The sequence below is a fragment of the Cucurbita moschata genome, unplaced genomic scaffold, assembly GCF_002738365.1.
Source record: "Cucurbita moschata cultivar Rifu unplaced genomic scaffold, Cmos_1.0 Cmo_Scf00045, whole genome shotgun sequence".
In the NCBI taxonomy this organism is placed as follows: Eukaryota; Viridiplantae; Streptophyta; class Magnoliopsida; order Cucurbitales; family Cucurbitaceae; genus Cucurbita; species Cucurbita moschata.
Window position 1 is genome coordinate 1,756,796 of NW_019268561.1, and position 22,192 is coordinate 1,778,987.

At 35.7% G+C, this 22,192-nt stretch overlaps 3 protein-coding genes and 1 long non-coding RNA gene across 4 annotated transcripts in view; 2 read left to right on the forward strand and 2 right to left on the reverse strand.

Moving 5' to 3' along the window:
* LOC111434502 overlaps window positions 1-9,238 on the forward strand; it is a 19,391-nt gene extending 10,153 nt beyond the window's left edge. Inside the window, exon 3 of the long non-coding RNA XR_002708958.1 lies at window positions 8,346-9,238. This is a non-coding gene — a long non-coding RNA (uncharacterized LOC111434502). The remainder of the gene's footprint in view (window positions 1-8,345) is intronic.
* LOC111434498 (CDPK-related kinase 5-like) lies at window positions 3,816-10,868 on the reverse strand. The gene is made up of 11 exons (XM_023071910.1): window positions 10,088-10,868; window positions 7,877-8,007; window positions 7,619-7,660; window positions 7,412-7,520; window positions 6,421-6,499; window positions 6,039-6,335; window positions 5,851-5,963; window positions 4,919-5,026; window positions 4,764-4,826; window positions 4,489-4,656; window positions 3,816-4,317 (listed from the first exon to the last, which is right to left on the reverse strand). Exons 1-11 carry the CDS (start codon window positions 10,637-10,639, stop codon window positions 4,177-4,179), a joined length of 1,803 nt encoding a protein of 600 aa, XP_022927678.1. The 5' UTR covers window positions 10,640-10,868; the 3' UTR covers window positions 3,816-4,176.
* A 3,593-nt stretch (window positions 10,869-14,461) lies between these two features.
* LOC111434596 lies at window positions 14,462-15,573 on the forward strand. Its single transcript, XM_023072052.1, has 3 exons — window positions 14,462-14,685; window positions 14,725-14,887; window positions 15,211-15,573. The coding sequence occupies exons 1-3, from the start codon at window positions 14,497-14,499 to the stop codon at window positions 15,240-15,242; spliced, it is 384 nt and encodes a 127-aa protein (XP_022927820.1). The 5' UTR covers window positions 14,462-14,496; the 3' UTR covers window positions 15,243-15,573.
* A 568-nt stretch (window positions 15,574-16,141) lies between these two features.
* LOC111434595 (peptidyl-prolyl cis-trans isomerase CYP40-like) lies at window positions 16,142-20,318 on the reverse strand. The gene is made up of 9 exons (XM_023072051.1): window positions 19,689-20,318; window positions 18,459-18,959; window positions 18,243-18,330; window positions 18,068-18,120; window positions 17,562-17,666; window positions 17,271-17,346; window positions 16,685-16,722; window positions 16,550-16,612; window positions 16,142-16,453 (listed from the first exon to the last, which is right to left on the reverse strand). The coding sequence occupies exons 1-8, from the start codon at window positions 19,857-19,859 to the stop codon at window positions 16,559-16,561; spliced, it is 1,086 nt and encodes a 361-aa protein (XP_022927819.1). The 5' UTR covers window positions 19,860-20,318; the 3' UTR covers window positions 16,142-16,453; window positions 16,550-16,558.
* Window positions 20,319-22,192: the final 1,874 nt, after the last annotated feature.

Below are 22,192 nucleotides of genomic sequence, written 5' to 3' on the forward strand. Positions count from 1 at the left end.
TAAAGACAAAAAAAAAAAAAAAAAAAAAAAAACTACTAGAAACGTACACGGGTTGGAAAAATCTTTTGGGTCAATCCAAAATTTCAAGTTGGTTGGGTCTGTGACCCGAGTAACCTAAATAGAGTTTACAAATTAACCCAACCCAATTATTAAAAAAAATGCATACATTCACAAGTCACAACATATTACTAACATCAGTTGAACTCTATTTTTGAATTTGTTGAGTTGACCCGACTAAAAAAATGTCAATCCACAAAAAATTCAACCCAACCCAACTGAAAAAAAAACTGACCAAACCTAACTTTTATTGTTTTGATTGGATAGTCTGGACTAGTTGAATTCTCGAATCATTTAAACATCCTTAAGAACTAGCTAAGATGATATAAAAATTAGTTAAATACCCAAAATGCCTTGGTATGATATGACATAAAAATTAGGTCTTACAAATTATATGCTCTCGATTGCTGTCAATTTTCAACTAGTTTGTCCTTGAACTACAACATACTGGAAGAGGTCTAGCTCTAATACCTAAAACGCCATAGGTCTACCATTTAGAATCCATATTCAAATGTTTATGGGTCTAATATTTTCTTATACTCGTTATGTTATAGATGAGCTATCTATTTGTATTTGTAACAAGAGTGAAGATTACCTGTAACGACCCAAAATTTTCGACTTAATTTAAGGTCGCTACTGTATACATACCATAAATATTGAATGCGGAAGACTTCATTTAAATTCCATAAAACATAACCTTTAACTTAAAACACAGCTATGAACTTACGTGTTTCGAAAAAATCTTTAAAACGACACAACAAAAGACTCGAAATAAAATAAATAAGCGTTTAAGTTTAAAACATCATATTCTATCCTAAGTCTAAGAAAATAAATGCCACTATCCTATGCATGTGTCATGATCTTGAGTTGCGATGCCGTCATCAGCCGTACAGGAATGTCTTGCCTTAACTTGAAAAATGTAGTAGCACATGGCTTGAGTATTTAAAGAAATATTCAGTAAGTGACTCCACTATTGGGGTTAAATGCAACAATCACATGCAATGAAATGATGGGACCTATCTTTCGTTTCGTTTCGTTTCGTTTCCCCTACGGTGTAATCCTAACAGGTAATCGTGGACGTGTACCATATACTCTACACACAGCCCATACGTGCGAGTATGGGCTCACCAGCTAGTTCGCACACCGCTGGGCCATTGTCCCTAGCCGGTGGGCATGCTCTGGGGGCCCACCGGGACCCGTTAAAACTAAAACCGTCACGGCAGCGCTATGTAGACATAACGATCGTTGTCTTGCCATTTGGATGTACGCGTCCGTACCCTCGTGATGGGATAGGGGTATCCCCCCAAATGCATGATCACACAATATGCATGAGGTCCCACTAGTCCTACAATCATCATTTAATGAACATAACCCCGTGTCACGTTTTCATGCTTACATGTCATTCTCATTCTCATTTCGTTACATATCATACATATTCCTAGCAGGGTTATGTATCATACAATTTACCGTATTTCATGTCATACAATTCATTCAGTTACATTCCAATACTCATACAACAAGCCATAATTGTACAAGAGCCACACATCGTCACATGCATTCATATCACATCAACTAAGCAGCATAAATAACATACATTCACGTTCACATGATTTCGTACTTAAGCACAATAATCTAGCATATAATGTATCATATCATAACCGAGTCATAACGTAAACACTTCATAGTCATATCGTTCTCTAACTTACCATAGCCTTAACGTTCTTATACCTATCACAGACATATCATTACGTGACGTATCTTAGTCATATCGTCACAAGAACGTACCCTAACGCTATCGTTCTATCAATCTATCACAAACCTATCCCTTTCTACCCATAACCTAACCGTATTCTTTCATCAATCTCTCCTATCCATAACACTCCGGTATGTAACCTAACTCTAACGTTTCATGAACGTATCTTACTCCTATCGTTACATTTCGTTTTGTGCATCCTTCTTGTACCCTATCTCAAACATATCCTTGAGCACATCGTACCATAATTATTATCATACAAACCACATATTATAACATAACATAATATATAGGAAGCATATCGATCCACAAACAATTCACACATATCAATATATATGACACGTACAGAACCACAAGGCACGTGTCAACATCAAATATAACCATGCCGATAGTAAGGTCACTTACCTAGCTCGCTTAAGTCATTGTCACAAATATATCTTTAATGAAAGTTCGATTCCGTCCTTTGAAATCCGAGTCAACCGTAATAACGGACAAAAATCTCTAAATCTGCAATCTATTGAAAGCCATTGTAATTCTTCTCATATAGGAGAGATAATTGTGGGAAGGGAGGAAGGGTTAGTGGAAAGAGGTGGGGAATAATTTTTTTTTTTTTAATTCTAATTTTAACTAATTAATTAATTTATTATTATTATTATTTTAACTATTTTTTTTATAAAGTTTTTTTTTTTTTTTATTTCTTTATTTATTTTTCGGCTATTACATTACCGCTACCCACGCATTTGATCCTCGCTTATTTTATCTTAATAAAATAATTAGATATTTAAAATTATAATTAGTGGGTATGTTGAAGGTGGAAAATATATATTATAATAAATGCTTCTTTTGTTGTTTATTAATATATATTTCATGCAATACCACATTCAGTGGTTACCAAAAAATTTAGAATTTAATAGCTAACCCATACAACATTTTTTATCTTTTAAAAATTAAGTTTATAAATGCTTTTACATTATTATTTTTTAATTATGAATTTTTTTAATTTTTTTTTTAAAAAATGGTTCCATTTGCCTTAATTTAGGAAGAAAATATAATAAATATGTATCCCAAACAATTGGTTAAAGTCTAGTAAGCCTATTTAACCAAACTCAAATCAACCAATTATCAACCCTTAATCATAAATCAAATTTAATTTATATATATATATACGTCACATGTCCAATATGTGCAAAAAAAAAAATATTTAAAATATTTTATAATAGGATGATATGGACGTAAATTTTTTAAAATTCATTTAAATGAAAGTAAGCATTAATGTAAATTAAATAAAAAATGAAATAACAGTAATGTAACTACCTAACTTTGGTTTTATGACCTTATTTAAGTAGCACATGACTTGAATATTTAAAAATAGTCAGTAAATAGTTCTATTCTTGGGGTTTAAAAAAGTAATCACAAGTATTCATAGTAGGACTTATCTTTTCATTAAAAATATCTTGAACTCTACTTTCCAATCGGGAGAAAAATAGGATTTGTTGTATAATACAGTCACTCATTGTTTATAGGACATTAGAAATCCATGTATGTTAATTACCAAAGATATGACAAGCATTATGTATACATGTCTCATAGGGCGTCGTGAAAAGAATAAAGGTATGACGTGCACCATATATATATGACATGATTTGAGACTAATGAGATTTCATGCATCTTGTATGACACATGCAGCAAGTCGGGATACTTTCTTGTTATGATGAGTATGGCGTAGGTTGTGTTATCTATGTTTCGCCAAGATATTATTTTGACTCCTTTCCTTCCATGGTTACGATAGCATAGCGTATGCTAGATGAAAGACAGGTTTAGGGAGTACAGATATGCCCGCCTAGTCAGTTTATACATACATGTGTAGGCCATGTGTAGAGAGTATTGCACGTCAATTTTCGTCTCACCAAGAAGCTTGAATTACATTTTCCAACCTCAACACTGTGGCTACGTGATACTTTCAATAAAAAATGAAGCATACATTAAATTTAAATGAAAAAAAAAAAAAGTTAAATGTTTGGAAGTTATGTATTAGTAGTTGTTCATGAGTGGCAATGCTATCATCACACTATCTCGTAAAACAAAAAAAAAAAAAAAAAAAAAAAAAAAAAAAAAAAGGGAAAAATAATAATAAATTACATCTTCATTTATAGTGGAATTTCAAGTTAACATTCTTGGGAATTTGTCCATAGAGCTTTTGAAATGATCCAAGCAGCTCCCAAAAGAATTGGCCCACAGCAAGTAACTTCATAAATCTGCTCCAAAACTTGCTGCTTTCTGGTGTGTTTCAAGGACCCTTTGAGATAGATCCAACCAATACCTCTCATGTGTGTACTGAGACGACCTCGAGATGGGCTAAGAGGGGCTCACGATACCTTTGCTACCGTTCGGCTCGACACGCCGTGCAACAACTTCACAAATCCAAGGAAGCTTAGCTTCCCATCGGTGTGTCTAATCCAATCTTGAAGAACAACATGGAGCGGGATGGCCGGTCCAAGACCAAGTTCCTGCAATATTTGAGAGATGATATAACAAAACCCTTTGGATACAATTTGGTATATCACGAGATTAACAGTTACCACACACAGGAAGGACGACATTTCAGTAAAAAGCTCGAACTAAGAACGACATGACGAATTTTGGAAACATTACGAGTGGAGGGTTTCGTTTCAGCTTACAGAGGCTAGTTCTTCTATGACAATGGCTCGGTTTCCATTCTTCTCGAAAATCTCATACGCACAACGAGCATGTTGTTCCCAACGGTCGAGTGCTTCTAGCTGATGAATGCTCAATGCAGCAGAACAGAATTCTTCGAAATCCATTCCTCTGTATTGAAGTGTATTTAACTGTCATGGAAACAATTCCTGATTAGTAGAAACTAGGAATTGTGCGAGCTTTGTAAGCATACATAAATACAGCTTGTTGCACAGAGCGAAAAACAGCAAAAGATTACATTCGCAAGAAAATCTAGCATACGGGACTCGTTCATCGCATCAGTTGCGTGTTTCGTGACACCCTGTCCAAAATAAGGATGACAATGTTAGATTTCCACCATTAACTTCGTTTGTTTGTGTGTGTGTGCACGTGCATGAGAAAGCGAGCGCGAACCATCTTAATCGTCTCCAAAGTTATAAAGCCATTTTTGTTCGGCTCCATCAATTCGAACTGTTGCCTTAGATAAGTGAGTTCGTCTACTGTCAATGTCTTGGATACAGCCTGCAGAGTACACATTAAAGTTATATGGGATCATGTATAAATTCATAATACTTGAAATCAGTCAAACTGCCTTTATGTACTAATAATAGGACCGTGTCAACACTCTCAACTTCTTCCACACCCTCTGTGAGATCCCACATCGGTTGGGGAGGAGAACAAAACACCCTTTATAAGGATGTAGAAACCTCCCCGTAGCAAACGCGTTTTAGAGCCTTGAGGGGAAGCCCGAAAGAGAAAGCCCAGGACAATATCTGCTAGTGGTGGGCTTGGGACATTACAAATGGTATCAGAGCGAGACACCGGGTGATGTGCCAGCGAGGAGGCTGTTCCCCGAAGGGGGTAGACATGAGGCGGTATGCCAGCAAGGACGTTGGGCCCCGAAGGGGGTGGATTTTGTGGGGGTCCCATATCGGTTGAAGAAAGAAACGAGTGCCAGCAAGGGCGTCGGGCCCTGAAGGGAGGTGGATTGTGAGATCCATATCGGTTAGGGAGGAGAACGAAACACCCTTTATAAGGATGTGGAAACCTCTCCCTAGCAGAGCATTTTAAAGCCATGAGGGAAGCCTGAAAGGGAAAGCCCAAAGAGGACAATATCTACTAGCTATGGGCTTAGGCCGTTGCACCCTCATTTTTTGTGTTATCTGTGTCGATAAGTGTAACTAGCTAATGGCTCTAAAGAGAAAAAGTTGGGAATACAAAGCCAATATAAGCTAGAAATTTACGTAACTAGAACTGTATTGGTCAGAAAAGAACAAGAAATATTCTTCTTCTAAACTAAGGGGGGAAAAACAATCCATTCCTATAATAAACATGAGAGTACGCACCCGTAAAGCAGCCTTACGTAAGGACGATGACCGCATATACATTCTCATGAGCTTGAATATTAAGATATCGATAGGAACCTTTGCTCCGTTGTGATTCCGGATCCAAGGATGACCTGCAAAAGGATCATTGCAGAGAGTTAGGACATTAAGTAAGTCAAACATCATAAGAAGGGAAGAAAGGAGCATACTTAATGCTTGTGCAGCAGTCAATCGTTTGCGTGGATCCTTGTTTAGCAAGCGTTTGACGAAGTCCTTCGCTTCAGAAGATAATGAAGGCCATGGACCTTCATCGAAACTTAGATCAGCTTTCAAGACTGCTCGAAAAATTCCCGACTCGGTACGGGCCCAAAATGGACGGCTACCACATAGAAGAATGTATGCAATCACGCCTATACTCCACACATCGGCCTCTGTACCGTAAGATCTATGGAGAACTTCGGGTGCTACGTAGTATGCACTTCCAACTATGTCATTAAGTCTTTCATCTATAAGCCATGACAACAAAATTAACACCACCATCTATCTAGTATGTGAGAAATCAACAGCAAAACGCTGGAAAATAAGACGAACCTGGTTTGACAAAATCTGATAAGCCAAAGTCAATAGCCTTTAACTGGGCGTTCTCATCTTTAGATGTATACAAGAAGTTCTGAGAAACTTAAACTATTAGGATATAAAATAAATGAATAAAACTTCTATCTACAATTGACTACAGCAAATAGGAAATGTAACATTCCAAGCCCAAGCCCACCGCTAGTAGATATTGTCCTCTTTGGGCTTTCCCTTCAAGGCCTTCCCCTCGTGGTTTTAAAACGCGTCTGCTACAGAGAGGTTTCCACACCCTTATAAGAAAATTCCCTCTCCAACCGATGTGGGATCTCACAATCCACCCCCTTGGGGGCCCAGCGTCCTCGCTGGCACACCACCCAGTGTCTGGCTCTGATACCATTTGTATCAGCCCAAATCCACAGCTAGTATACATTGTCCTCTTTGGGCTTTCCCTTCAAAGGCTTTTCCTCAAGGTTTTAAAACGTGTCTGCTAGGGAGAGATTTTCACGCCCTTATAAGGAAATTTCCTCTCCAACCGACCGATGTCGGATCTCATAGGAAAACTACACTTCTATATTTCTCTTAGGGGAGAAAATTACTTTTAACACTATGAAGAAAGATTGATCACTAGCAAAGAAATAAAAAGATAACCCTTCCATAACTTTGTTTTACTCAAGCATAGGGATTGCAACCTAAATTTTTTACTTCTTCATCTGACGGATGAGGAAATATAAAGGATAACTTGCAACTGAATTATGCCAATGAACATCTGGCAATTAACCAAAACAGGAAACACGTCACAAATGATCAGGTTCCGTAAGGGTTGGCTTTATACATTCCGATATCAGATAAGGGAAACAATGCAGTTTTGGTGGGGCTGGGATATGGGAAAACAGGGAACAAGCCTGTTGGGTGATTCGTTTAGAGCTGTTGTGGTTAATTGTAACGTGCCCTAGGACATCTTGTGTCATTACCAATGAAACGTACTTAAAAAGTAGAGAATATGATTAACCTCGGGTTTCAGATCTCGATGCACAACACCCTGAAGATGACAAAATGCAACCACGGTCAATATTTGAACCATAACCGCTTTTGCGTCTTCCTCCGAGTACTTTCCACCCCTAAAAAACATAATTACAATCTCTGTTAGAGACAAATCGTGCGAGTTAAATGATTAAGAAACCTAAGAAATGTTGATATTTGTTACCAAAATTACCACCTTGAAAGTATTCTATCTAGAAGCTCTCCTCCCTCGCACAACCTGAATGTCCACAGAAGTAATGGCAAAGGTTATAAGTTCAGGATGTTACATTAGTAAAATAAAACATACAGCCGAAACACCATAGGACATTTCGAATGATTCTAAAGATGCAAGGCCAATCGAGAAAGCTATGAGAAAACAATGTTGGATCTTCGGAGTGTATATTAATTATATAAGCATATCAAGTAATATACGAGTAAAGTGCTTCAAGCTTACTCCATTACAATGTAGACATTATCATGGTCTTCAAATGCATCATAAAACTGTACTAGATTAGTGCGTCCCGTCAAGGCTCGCAATATTTTTACTTCCCTTCTCACATCCTCGATTGCAATAGCTGTCGTCATCTGGCAATTACAGAAAGTAAGGCTTACAAGTTATGAGAAGAAGAAAAGTGACTAAATTTGGAAGCAAGAAGCTAACATTGAAGCACTGAGATGAATACTGAGCTATAAAAATATCAATCCTCAAATAAGAAAACCAAAACATTAAAAAAGATATAAGCATCAAAGAACCCAACGAACGTATAGAATGAAGCATAGTCAAACTCTAGTAGAGAACACGACTCAAGGTTCATACATCCATAAATATGTGTAATGGCCCAAGCCCACCGCGAACAGATATTGTCCTCTTTAGGCTTTTCATTTCGAGCTTCTCCTTAAGGTTTTTAAAACGCGTCTGCTAGGGGGAGGTTTCCACACCCTTATAAAGAATGTTTTGTTCTCCTCTCCAAATATGTGTAACGGCCCAACCTCCCCCTAGCAAATGCATTTAAAAACCTTGAGAGGAAGCCCGAAAGGGAAAGTCCAAAGAGGACAATATCTACTAGCGGTGGGCTTGGGTTGTTACAAAAAATCATGAAATAAAACAAAGTCAAACATGCACAAACTCGATTCTGTATAGGGCATGCACTCATAGTAGATCCTAGGTTAAGGAGTGTCGTTGCAACTAAACCGCTGGCATGTTTACAGAAACGCTAGGGTTTCTAAAGATGTGATAGTGAGAATTGATCTTCCCACTTGCCATCACACAAGCAACAATAAAACCCAAACGAACATGTCACTGATCCATTATCCAACCAAGGGTGCAACTAATGAACAACGAAACCAGAACACTGAACAAAAGACATGCCAATGACAACTCCAAAGAGTCAAGAAGCACAGTGCACACCCAACTCAAGTCTCTAGTGTAAGGCATCAGAGTATGACAAAATCACAATTACAGTAACCATAGAACATGAACACCAAACAATCTTTAATATACATTTGTGACTCGGAAGAGCTGAGACTATTAGGACTATTAGGACACCAGCATACGCCAAAACAGCAATAGTAGTTACTCGAAAGACTCGGCACCAATCAATCATAATTCTTTCACCATTACAATTTAAGATCCTTAAGGATGAGAGTTACACGTCTGAATTTCTTACAAAGTCATAATATCATTTGAAAAGTCAATTTCGACCCAAATATACAGCAAACATTTTCAAACTGAACACACCCATGTGTTGAAAAAGATAGTGCATACATACAACATGCATAGTGAATTAAAAAAATAAATGAAACCTGTGAGACTACTACTACTACCACTACTACTTGACCCATGGAAAGTGCATTTTTTTATTAAGATACTACGAGTTCTCGTCGAGAAAGTATTTCTAGGAATGCTTTCATCGGTTCAATCAATTCGATTCTCGGTAAAGAAAAAGAACCCCATATTATATTTTGAGAATACTAGTGTGACAAGAACCAACTGGAGGCCAAGAACATTTTCAAATATTTTACTTCATCTCTATCAATATCTTGAGAATGTCACATCTCAAACAGTGAAAAGCCCAATTTCAAGAATATCCAGGAAGAAAATTGGTATCAAGTGGCAAGTTTAATATCATTTCTTATGCAAATCATTGCAGAATTGTTTTCTAAAGAAACATATAATATCTCCTTGATTGTGCTTAGAACAGTAGAAAACCTAAACATAGGGCCTCTGGTGGGCCCAGATAATTCTCATCGTTGACTCGAAAGGAAAGAAAAGCCATCTAAGCCGACCCTTTACGCGTCTCCAATAGCAGAAGAAGTATTCAAGATAAAGTAAGGTTATATTCAATTGCCTAAATTTGTCAATCCACCAGAATCGTTGAGTACTTTCCTATGTGAATATGATCTTTCAATGAGCAGGTCAAACTCTATATTTTAACAAACAGATCGAGTGAGCAGGGCAAATCTCGAGAAACTTTGCTTATTCTTTGCAGATTTGAATTCTACAAGGATTAAAGCAAATGGGTTGTGATTCAAACAGGATCTTATACCAAAATCAGTAGAACCCACCCATTTTTGTTCAGAATTAGCTTTCGTTTAACGAACTATACACCCAAATTTGCAGGAATTTGAAAGAAAATGGGGAATTCAAAATTGAAATTACACTAACCTTAGCTTTAGGAATAACTTTAACAGCGACCTGTTGACCCTTATGCTCTCCTTTCTTGAACTTGGCAGAACAAGTATATCCAAAATGCCCTCTACCCACCTCTTCGCCAATCTCCAATCGACTCGTGAGCTCTTTCGAGAACCCAAATCTCTTATCCAACTCGATCTCACCTTCCTCGTCGCCTTCCTCGGGAATCGCCGCCGTGGAACCCGCCTTCTTCCCAAGCCGTCGCGCTAGCACAGCCCTAATATGCTTCGCTGGAGAAGGAGGAGCAAACGACCGCCGGAAGAATCTCCCAGGAGTAGAGCTAGCACTCTCAGTTCCACCGCCCGGCAACGGCGAGTTTTGACTCTTCTTCTTCGAAAAAAAGTGCGCAGGACTAGGGCTGTAAAATGGAAAGAATGGCGACTGTTTCCCGGCGACGAGATCATCTTTCCGGTAAGGAGTGGAAGCCGATTTGGGAGTCTGAGACGGATCAACCCGCCGCTCATCTGGGTCTCTCGAAGCGTACGGACTCGGCTTCGACGGCGGCTTGGAAGTACATATACCCATCACAAAAATGAAAATCAGTGAAATCGCCGGTCAGCGAAGAACCCTCTCAAATTTTCACTGTTTTGTGAAGCAGAAGGACAGATCAACGGCATAGTATCAAGAAATTTAAAGGGTTTTGGAAGAGGAGAGAGAAAATGATGGGTTATTAAGGAGACGAAGAAAGGGATTTTTGTTGCAGAGATTTTGAGAGAAGAAGGAAAAGAAAAAGAGAGGAGGATGAACTGAAAGAGCTGAAGGAGTGAACCATCTAGCTGTACATCTTCATACCAAACTGGCCACGTGTCAAGCAAAATGATATATATATACATATATATATATATATATATAGTAGACTAAGATTTAAATTAAAATATTAAATATAAATACTTATTTATTTACATAAATAATAGAAACTTTAACAACATATATATATATATATATTTTTTTTTTTTTCAATTTAAACCTAATTTAAAATAAAAGAAAATTTACCTCGTAATCCAATCTTCAACACAGGGATTCTCGAAAAAGGGTAATGTGGCGGGGTTGTGGACGGGGAATGCATCCCGACCCACCCCACTATCATCCCTAGTTATAATGTATTTAAGCTCGAGTTTGGACATTTACTTTGACTTTACATTAACTACAGTGAGTTGAGCCATCAATAATCATTTGAACAGATGAAAGAGACTTTAAAATAATGGTTCAAACCGCATTAAAATCGTACAAATTTCTTTGTAAAAAAAGTTTACACGGTCTATAGGACTATAAGTCGGTTCGCACAACGTTTAAATTGATAAATAAAATTAATTAAAAAAATTAAGAATATTTAATGCATTTATTAGGGGATGGTTAGGTTAGGAAGGCAAAATAATAGAGGGGTAGATTGGATTAGAGAAGGGTAAGCATGGTCCCAATCACAAAAGACAGGACAATTTTGTACTTTCCACCCATAGATATAAATTTGTACATATTACATTATAGAATTGCTTATTTTATTATTAATAATTGTGGTTCAAATATCTTGGTTTAAGCTTTGAGTGGGGCCCATTAATAGACAATTTTTAAATTATCATTTTATTTTATTATATTAATATCATATTTTATTAAAAAAAAAAAATACTTGTGTATTGGAAATGGTGTCTTGAAATTCTTTGGGATTTGGCTTTATGTATGTATGTATGGAAGCATTAAATCAATTTCAACCCTTCCATTTTTAAAATAGTTCGGAAGGTTTGGATCTGTTTCAAACATGTTTTGTCGTTACTCACATACATGGATTCTAAGAATGTCATTATCCAACATAGAATTGCTCTGAATAAAACACGCTTAATTAGAGAATTTCTATAGTTGAGTTACTAACGTCTGATTCAGATATACTATCGAGTTTTTTTTTTTTTTTTTGGCCCACATGAAATGTTGAGAAATATTGGAACAAAAACATTGGGGGATAGTTTATGGGTCATTATTGTGTTTCTTAGTCTCTTATGTGAAGACACACCACAAATTATCCCAACTACTTTTGTTTTTATCTTTTCATTATTTTCTTTTCAAATTAAAGTACACTTTTCTACCTTTATTTACTTTCACTTTATGCATTTTTTTTTTACCTTTATTTTTATTTATTTATTTTAATACTCCTTTTCTTTTATTGGATGAATACCAATTATATAAATAAATTAAAAATGAAGTTTATTATTTAGCTCTCCACTTAAATACAATTTAATTTATCATAAATAATATGTAAAGAATTAAAAATAAAAATGGAATTTAAATTGAATGTATATTTTCATTGATATTCATACCGACAGGAAAATATAAATTAATAAAATATATTATAAATCAAATCATAAAGAAAAAAAATATTAAGATATAAGATCTAAGATATATTCTATGAATAATAATATTGTTAAGGATAGTTGACCGTTTATTATATGGCAAATATCGATATTTGTCTTACGCTTACCATATTTGTCATTTTATTAAAGTCAAACTTATTGTATTCATTTATTATCCTTTCTTTTTATTGTTTTTTTCCATATAAATGATTATAAACAGATAACATTCACATTCACATGGTGTCGCTTCAACAAACATTTTCATATATAAATAAAATTTTAAGAATCTCAAATACATTAGATTCATACGAAAGAAATTAATATAATATTAAAACTATGTATTTATTTATAATTAAAAAAGTCAAACTGAAAACAAGATTATGAAGTATTTTTTCAATATTATTTTATTAAAATAAATAAAATCTAAGTTCTGTCCATGTGCACTACCTCAGTGATAACTTAATCATTAATTTGGCAGTTAACTCTGTAAGAGAAAATAAATTAATAATTGAAACTACATCGCCTCATAAATTAATTTTTAAATTTGATTAATTAAAGTCTTATTTAATAATTATTTAGTTTTAAAAAATAAATTTATTGATGTTATTTTTAATTATGTAATTTTTTTTTTTAAATTTATTACACTCCGTAGACATAGCAAGAATAATAATCATCTAACTACACGTGAAAAGCGAATAAAAGGAATTTGGAATAGGTATACAATCTTGGACAAGCATGAATGAGACATCTGACACACGACCACAAACAATATGTCTTGGACAAGCATGACCGTGACACTTTAAGTTAGATCTTGACATTTTCATTATTTTTAAATTACTGTTACTTCATTTTCACTATTCTATTAATGTTTACTTTTATTTGAAATGAGTTTTTGTAAACGCTTAAGTCAATAACGTTATTTACATGGGTATGTTTCTAAATAATTTTTATACACATTAACCGTATCATGCATATAGTAACGACTTTTATTTTAGTAGTAAAAATAGGATCATTACAATTCATTTACTATTATTCAAACTTTCCATCATAATATATAATATAATATAATGTTACTTATATCATTAACTCGATCAATTTATTAATCCACATATTCTCTCTCATTTCTCTTCGACACTTTGCAACCAAGGCGTTATCGTTGTTTGATGCTCGTTTAGCTTTGATCGTTTCGATTGCATTTCAACTCACTATTGAAGAAACGAGTCTTGATCTAGAACAAGAATATATATATATATATATATTTATTGAATTAAGTTAGTTGGGGGAAATTTGAAAAGAATTTAAGTTATTTGTGGGGGAAAACAAAATAATGGAAAGTTTGGTGGGTTCAAATTAATGTGACCGTTGAGGTAAGCTTTTGTTTGTAAAAAGGAGGAATTATTTTTGTTAAGCTTTTAATTTTTCCAACTACAATTATCACACATCATCATGAGTTTTTTAAAATCCTACGTGGACCTCTCCACTATTTTTTAAAATCCTACGTGGACCTCTCCACTAAGTCATCAACTAACTATGTGGGCCACCACCCAGCAACATACACATTCCCATTTTAACCTTAAATTTGAAAATTAATTTTTAATTTAGGGTTTAATTGGATAAAATTAATTTTTTTAAAGTGAAAATTAGTGGTAAACGTGATTATTATTACTATTTTAGGAATATTTTATTTTATTTTTAAATAGGAATCTTGATTTTTGTTTTATTTGGAGAGAATTAAAACATTCAAAATTTGGCGCCTTGTTTTTTTTTCTTTTTCTTTTTAAAATTAAAATATGTAATTTTGTTTTTATTATTTTTTTTTAATATTTAACCTTCTCTATACACCTATCGAATTTATTTTCAATTTCTTTTTTTAAATTGCAAGGTAGATATTAGGCTCATATTTAATGGGCTTATAACTTGGGCCTTATATTTAAATGGGCCGGTCCATTAAACTTCGCTATAATTGAAACTGATTTCTTCTTCCTCCGCCATTCGACAATGACCTCCGACGGCGTGGTAAGAGAGAATGTGGATGATCTGGGGATGGGTCCGACTGATGCTCTCCAGGATGCAATCGAATCCTTAACTCTTCAATGCGTTGATCTCTCAGGTGATTTCCGATTGTTGTTCTTTCCTGTATGCAGGCATTGTGTGAGATGCGTTAGCTCGAGAGATCACCCTTTGGTACCGAGCTTGGAGAAGCTGAAACAATTGGGCGTTGATTGGAAGGATTGAATTAGTGATGAGGATTTTGACGAGATGGCGTTGTTATTTGATAGGATATCAGAGATGTGTGAATTGAATGAGGAATGGGACATAATTGCGTTAAGAAATGGGGGATTGGAATTGCTCTGTTATCTCCGTTCCAAGATTCCGAGTGATTGCGAGCGTGCTGTTGCTTCCGCTTTAAAGGCTATGGGGCTACTACTTCAAGGTACCGCGCATACTTCAATTATGGAGATAGGATGATGATCGTAATTGATTTTCTTGAATGAATTTGGTGTTAGGCTATAGCATTACATTAAATTTGTCAATAGAATGTCATGAATATCATATTTGTTTCATTTCGGTTCTCCCCTTCATTATGTTAACGAGGTCATGTTTCTTCCTCATGCAAATTATGATCTACAGTATTCTTGGGGTTTATTTTTACTGTCACTCGATTGATTTGCAAGCCACGACTTACATAATTCTGCTATGGCATCAACAATCTGATATCAGTTCCTGTCTCAAATTCCTTGTAAATTTTTGGGACAGGTAATTTCAATTATACCAACGCGTGCCATTGAAGGCAAAGCTGGAGATCTTGCTATTCAAGCTATGCACAAGTTCCCTTCAGCTCAACTAATGCAAAGGGACTCGCGTGTCACTTGATACGAGTCCTGTAGTCAGGAACCCACTGTACAGGGCTCTCTCAAACTATTTTCTTACATGTCTCTTACTATTTTCTATTGATATTAGCACTGCATATCTTAAGCTATTCTTCATTGATGTTAGCATTACATGTTTCAAAACTATTCTCCATTGACGTTAGCAGCATTACATGTCTCAAACTATTGTGAGTTAAGATGGTGAAGTTGAGATATCTCAACACTATGAATCAACCAGAGAGAATCAAAACGAGTGTTTTTTTTCCCCTTGGAACTTATTTCATAGCATTTCATGGGCCAAGCCACCATATTTTGTGCCATATGCCTCTGAATTAAACTATATAGGTCTATACCCTTGGGTATGTATGGTGCAACAATTGCCTGCCCTGCCCTACTTCCTACTTAAACTAGCACACTAGACAAAGGAAATCCGGTAGTTACAAGAACCTACATGTATGTAGCAAATATACTTGCCAGTTAGCCCTGTTTTGGAGATATTTCACCATGCCTTTTGTCAGTGTGAAGAAACTAGAAAGTTGGGACATTTTAGAGTGTTGTTTTAGGTATGATTCTGAGACGTACGAGTAAAGTTAAAACAGGAATCTATCAGCCATCGATAAATGTAGAAACTAGGAAGAAATGAAAGGACATTAACAGGTGAAGGAGGTCCCCCACCTTAGTCTTGTCTTTGTCATTCCTGTGGGATCCAAAGCCAACCCCACAAGAAACAACCTTCAATCTCCTAATAAATACGTTATTTGATGTGACATTTCATAATAATAATAATAATAATAATATAAGTAACACAACAGCAAAAATTTTAAAACCCTGCTCAAGAAAGGGGGAAAAAAAACCATAATGATTTCTAGATTCAGACCAGCCTAAAGTTTTCTCTGTAGAACATCCAAATTCCATAAAAATTTAAAAAGAGGAATAAAAGACAACAAATAATGTATATTTTAACCTCAGGTTATTTCATCTGGACAAAATTGTTTGAATGGAGTGTTTCATCCAGCTTTAACATCTTATAACTTAAAACACCAGTGCACTAACGACCCTCGGCCATCAAAGTATCGATTGATCTCGTGCAGGTGAAACTGTGTATGAAATCTAGCTCTCTACTCCATAACCTTGATTGAAGATGAAGAGACTATCAGCCAAAACATGATATAGAGAATGAACAAGCAAAAGATGTTGCAGGTAATAATCTGAAAAACCCCACATACCCATCATAGCTACTGGAACATCTTGCTATATGCTTTTCTTTCTTGATTACGTCTGTCGACAATCTGCATCAAATACCACACAAACCCGTCGTTCAATACACGTGTCATCTCAACCAAAGAATTTACTTTCATTACCTTTTTCCTTGCAGCAGCGAGCTCTTTCTTTATTGCAGCTGAAACTCGAAAAAGTGGCGAGTCATTAGCAAAGTTCAAAACACAACAGAGGATTAAACATAGAACAAAAGTTGAATGTTCATCATAGCAAGAACTAGAAAACCTTATCTACGTCTTCGAGGATGGATGATCCCATTCGAAGAACAATACAACTTCGATTTAAAGGATTTTCAAGCAATCCAATCCAATTGAAGATCTCTCCTCCAATCTCTCTCTGGGTCATGTTTTCAGCAACACATACTCAACTCAGAGAAAGACAGTGTTCTAGACAACATTTCATGGCAGAGAAGAGAGGGTGCTTCAAGAATATTGCCATTAACACCAATAAAATAAGGGAGGAAATGTCCAAACCCCTCTTGGTTTTCAATTTCAGACTACTGATTGACTCCAGTATGATATGAGATGGTTAGTTTCCAAATCCTAACATCTTCCTTCTATGATCAATCGTGTCGTGCAAATCACGAAATCTAACAAGAAGATATTTGAATATACAACACGAAATATAACGAAACATCAACAGCAACACTACGATAAAAAAAGCTATTACCGTCATTTGGCTCCAAATCCAATGCCTTTTTGAAACTTTCGACAGCGGAATCGATGTCATTAAGAGCCATGTATGCCTGGATATGGAATGAATTCGAATCATCAGTAAGCATAAGTATGCAATAGGGGGTACCCTTTGCAAATGGTTGCAAGCAGTGTGTAAAAGGAGGCTAACATAAAGTAATACTCAATACAAAGAATGGGTAATCATGAAGCCATAAACAGGGGAAAAATGATATTATGCCTTGCAACCCTTTGAGCCATTGCCATCTTAGCCACACGAAATACCAACCTGACCTTGGCGAAACAAAGCTTTTACATTATTGTCTCCGTCACGCATTGCAAAATCGGTGTCCAACAACGCTCCTTTTAGATCCCCTAATTTCAACTTACAAGCCTACATCAACAAAAGAGCCAGTGATGAAAAAGTCTAAAGGAAGAAGAGAACCACTTCTTAGTTTCGAGGTTAAAAAGGACAACGAAAGTTAATCGACCACTGCAAGCAAGAGAATAAAGTTGGCACTTCCCGATTTCAGGAACGTTCCCGAACATTTTATAATTTACAAAATCAGATGTGGTAAATTCTATAAGATCCAGGATATTCTACTGTAAAAATGTTAAAAGATCCCTACCAAGTAATATGTCCACAAAAATTACTTTGAATCGAGAAACATCCTTAAACTTGTTCGGTTTATTATAACAATTGTCTGTCAAATTACCAACTCAAATCGACTGTCAAATAAGTATGTCACAAATAACTCAACAAAGAAAACGAAATACATTCACTCGGACACGTACCGAACTGTTTGTGAAGATCTGTGATTTTGTCTTTCTAAGATATGAACTCTTCTCTGCAGATTCGAAGGGAAAGACGAGGAGCAATTAGCGGAGTGTCAGTGAACTCACACATACTTCGATATCAAGGTATAGTTTTATGATACTACCAATTATGTCAAAGGGGGGAAGATTATACCTTCGTCAATTCCTTCTTTTTCCCAGCAGATATCGAGGTAGCGTAAAGCCTTCCGATACTTTCTAAGAGCCATCTTGTAGTCTTGCTTCTGTAAGGAAAGAAACCCATCATTAAAATTCAATGATAAGCTAACGGAAAATCTAAATCCAAGGTTCCTTCTCATCGAGGTTTTATCGAAATAAAACGTGAATGTGAGATGGAATCTGATGCCAATACCTTGTAATGCTCATTACCAAAAACCTTCACAGAATCTACAGCATTCACCCACCATTCAAGTTCACTAGGTGTCTGTTCTAGATCAGCTGGCCAATCAGGAAACGTATCCCCATCATTGAAAAAGTTCGAAATCCCGTCATCTGCTCCCTCAGGAATTTCTCCACAATCCACAATAACGACGTCCGCAGTAGGGCGATCATTTTCACCAGTAGTAACATGTTCAATTGAACGAACAACGCCCATTCCTTTCACAACCTTCCCAAACACTACATGTTTCCCGTCTAAATGAGAAGTGCGAGTAGTACTTATAAAAAATTGGGATCCATTTGTGTTGGGACCAGAATTAGCCATAGATAACATTCCTTTCCTTTCATGTTTCACCTCGAAATTCTCATCGTCGAATTTCATGCCATATATAGACTCTCCACCAGTACCATCTCCAGCAGAAATATCTCCACCTTGTACCATGAACCCTTTTATAACACGATGGAAACACGACCCCTGAGCAATTCAAATTGATTGAAAAATAAACACATGAGCATTCACGAATCCAGTTCAGAGTAAGACAGAACAAATTCTAATCAAACAAGTGAAGCTAGTTGCAACAAATACCTAAGAACAGTTCCAAGAAATAATCGACATACGAGAATGCAAAACAATATTACGAAGGTCATGTTAGGAATCACAGACTCTCCACAATGATATGATATTGTCCACTTCGAGTTTACTCTCATGGCCTCATACTAATGGAGATGTATTCCTTTCATAAATCCATGATCAACCCTTTAATTAGCCGATGCAGACTACTCTCTCAACAATCCTCAACAGGTCAAATGTCTGTAATCGACATTTTTAACAAACACGACTAACTGGAGACCTCGAACAAAACACATGAAAGAAGAAACAAGACCCTGATTGTAGGAAAAACTAAACCCAGCTCTTCAAAAACACATCCTAAGAACATAAATCGGCAACAGCTAAAATATCATCTGCAAGTACAAGAACACCACTGTTTTATTACTGATCAAGGACAGAGACTCCATCATTCCACAGACGTTCATAAAGGAAAGAAAATCCAACATCCACTGAACTAAACAAATTATACCAAAAAGGGAAAGATCAATAGAAGTATTCACATCCAAAACACGTAAATACAAAGAAACCCAGTTCGCATTGAGATAATCATGCACAGACGAACACAAAACACCATAAAAATAGAGAAGAAACGACCTTAAAATGAAGAGGAACACCCGTATGAGGACCAATTCCCTTCTCGCCAGTGCAAAGAGCTCTGAAATTCTCAGCTGTTTTAGGCACCACATCGTCATAGAGCTCTACCACAATTCTACCCTCGAGATCACCTCCAATACTGATATCCAAGAAGCAACGAGGGCGCCCCATCTCCTTCTGTTCGTCAATTCTCACCCTGTTTGGCCTTGACCCAATATATAAAACGAGTTTCTAGAGAGTTCCAACGCGTTTCAACAAGCTACTGAAAACAGATTCGCTCTACCTGGGAGAACGTGAAAATGAAGACAATCGATTAACCCTAAAAGGCCGGCCACTGTGTATTTTGAATTCCACAGATCTTTCTCTCTCTACCTCTATTTTTATGGGTCTGTGGAGTGTGTCAGTGGGTGTCTGTCTCTCTCTCTCTCTCAAGAAGAAATTCAAAGGGAGTGGGTATTAGAGGACCAAATTCAAAGGAGGCTTGGTTATGGAAGTGTGGGGTAATGAAACGTAAATGCAAGGGGAAACGATGAAGCTTTGTGTCTGTGGGGATTGCTCAGATTGAGAAGATATGAAGATGGCCCTCGTGCGATCGCTGCATTTTTATTGTCGATCCTCGTTGTTCCCTTTTGCCACCATCTCTTACATACACCCAACTCATTCAATTTCTTTTTTATGCTTTTTTTAATTTTAATTTCAGAATTTTAAAAATATTTCAAAATACCTTATGATTATTATGATTCTATTTATTTATAATAATTGCACAAATCATTCCGTTTGTTATAATCACATATTTTAAATTTTCATTCTTTATATTTTGTTAAATATTGCACTCTACTTTGTCATTGATCTTAAATAAAAATAAAATGGTCATAAATCATTATTGAATTAACGTTGAAGATACTATTGGAAAGTGACAAAGATCGTTTTAAGAAACGTTTTCTTTAGTTGAAAATTGTAACGCTCCGATGTTAAAGTAAGGGTAAATTGTATTTTTGTTATTAATTGTTGGATTGTCTTTTTCGTTTAATTTTGAAATTTAAATTCTCGTTTGGTATGGATATGATTGTTTTATGTTGTTTACGTCATCGTAAATTAATGCTAAAAGATTATTGGTAGCCGAAGCTCAATAATTATGAGAGACTAATTATCGAGAAGAATAATCCACCTACTTAGAATATGAGCTAGTTATCTACAAGTTTCTAGAATATCCTACGAAGTTTTAGATACCTACAAGTTTCTAAAAGGTATCTTGTAATCTCTTTTTGATTGGTCGGCATAAAGATGAGTATTTACCACATAAGAGTTGTGCTCATCAACCTGATATTAGATTGAGGTTGTGATAGATTGTCTAATCTCTTAAAATTCTTAGTATGTTACGTGGTTGTAGTTTTATGTTAGGATCGCATAACAACGTACACACTCGACCTAGATGAGCATAAAGAATAAGATAGAGAAAATGCGCTAAAAGTTTATATTGATGACTTCAAAGTACGTAACCAAGAGAGAATATAGAGAATGAGTATCTCTTGAACCCACTAAGGGTACATATATGGCACGATTTATTTACCAACTATAGCCACCTACTATATATATAACTATCTACTCTTTAACCACTTACTATACATAACTATCTACCATATATATCTTTAGCTTTAACCACTTACTATATATAACTATCTACTATATATACCTCTACTTTAACTGCCTACTATATATATATAACTATCTATCATCTCTACTTTAACCACTAGTAATCGTTTTCTGATATTTTTTGTATTTGAATGATAGATCGAGTTTCTCACCAACTGTATGACACTCTTACTATTTGTATAAAAAATCTTCTCGTTCTGCTTCTTGCCTAAGTCTTCTAGACAGTCTGACCAACTTCAGTTATTGTCACGTACTCAACCTCAGTAGATGAAAAAACAATGCATTTCTGGAACCTAGACATCCAATTCACTGTTGTTCCATTTATAGTGTAGATATATTCAAATATACTCTTGCTAGAGTCTACATCTTCACTCATATCAACATCCAAAAACCCTTGCATAACTACTTTTCCATTACCATAGCAAAATTACCAAAGCAAAGTGAAGTTCTAGAGGTACCTTTAAGATATTTCAGAAGTCACTTCATAGCTTCCCAATATTCTTTCCCTAAGTTTCTAGTTTCCATGTACTTGCTAGCAACTCTCACTGCATGTGCTATATTAGGTCTAGTGCAGACCATAACATGCATCAAACTCCCAACTGCAAATGCATACGAAACTGATGCCATGTGCTCACGTTCCTCAATTGTCTTAGAAGGTTACCTCTTTGACAATTGAATACGATTTTCCAAAGGGGTAGTCTTGGGCTTAACATCATTCATCTTGAATTTGGATGACACCTTTTCAATGTACTTCTCCTAGGATAGATTTGATGTGCCAGCAGATCTATCTCGAAAAATCTTCATCCCCAGAATCTGTTTTGTTGCACCCAAATCTTTCATCTCAAATACTG

Bases quoted from the DNA above. Each gene is read 5' to 3' on its own strand.
- LOC111434596 (XM_023072052.1), top strand. From the start codon at position 14,497: ATGGGTCCGACTGATGCTCTCCAGGATGCAATCGAATCCTTAACTCTT. The intron at 14,686-14,724 runs TGAATTAGTGAT...ATGGCGTTGTTA, and splicing joins TGGGCGTTGATTGGAAGGAT to TTTGATAGGATATCAGAGAT. The intron at 14,888-15,210 runs GTACCGCGCATA...TTTTTGGGACAG, and splicing joins TATGGGGCTACTACTTCAAG to GTAATTTCAATTATACCAAC.
- LOC111434498 (XM_023071910.1), bottom strand. From the start codon at position 10,639: ATGGGTATATGTACTTCCAAGCCGCCGTCGAAGCCGAGTCCGTACGCT. The intron at 7,661-7,876 runs GTAAGCTTGAAG...GTGGACATTCAG, and splicing joins AATGTCTACATTGTAATGGA to GTTGTGCGAGGGAGGAGAGC. The intron at 4,827-4,918 runs GTTCGCGCTCGC...TATTTTGGACAG, and splicing joins CTTTGGAGACGATTAAGATG to GGTGTCACGAAACACGCAAC.
- LOC111434595 (XM_023072051.1), bottom strand. From the start codon at position 19,859: ATGGGGCGCCCTCGTTGCTTCTTGGATATCAGTATTGGAGGTGATCTC. The intron at 18,121-18,242 runs GTATAATCTTCC...TCGAATCTGCAG, and splicing joins AAAAGAAGGAATTGACGAAG to AGAAGAGTTCATATCTTAGA. The intron at 16,723-17,270 runs GTAATAGCTTTT...TTCGAGTTTCAG, and splicing joins GGATTTGGAGCCAAATGACG to CTGCAATAAAGAAAGAGCTC.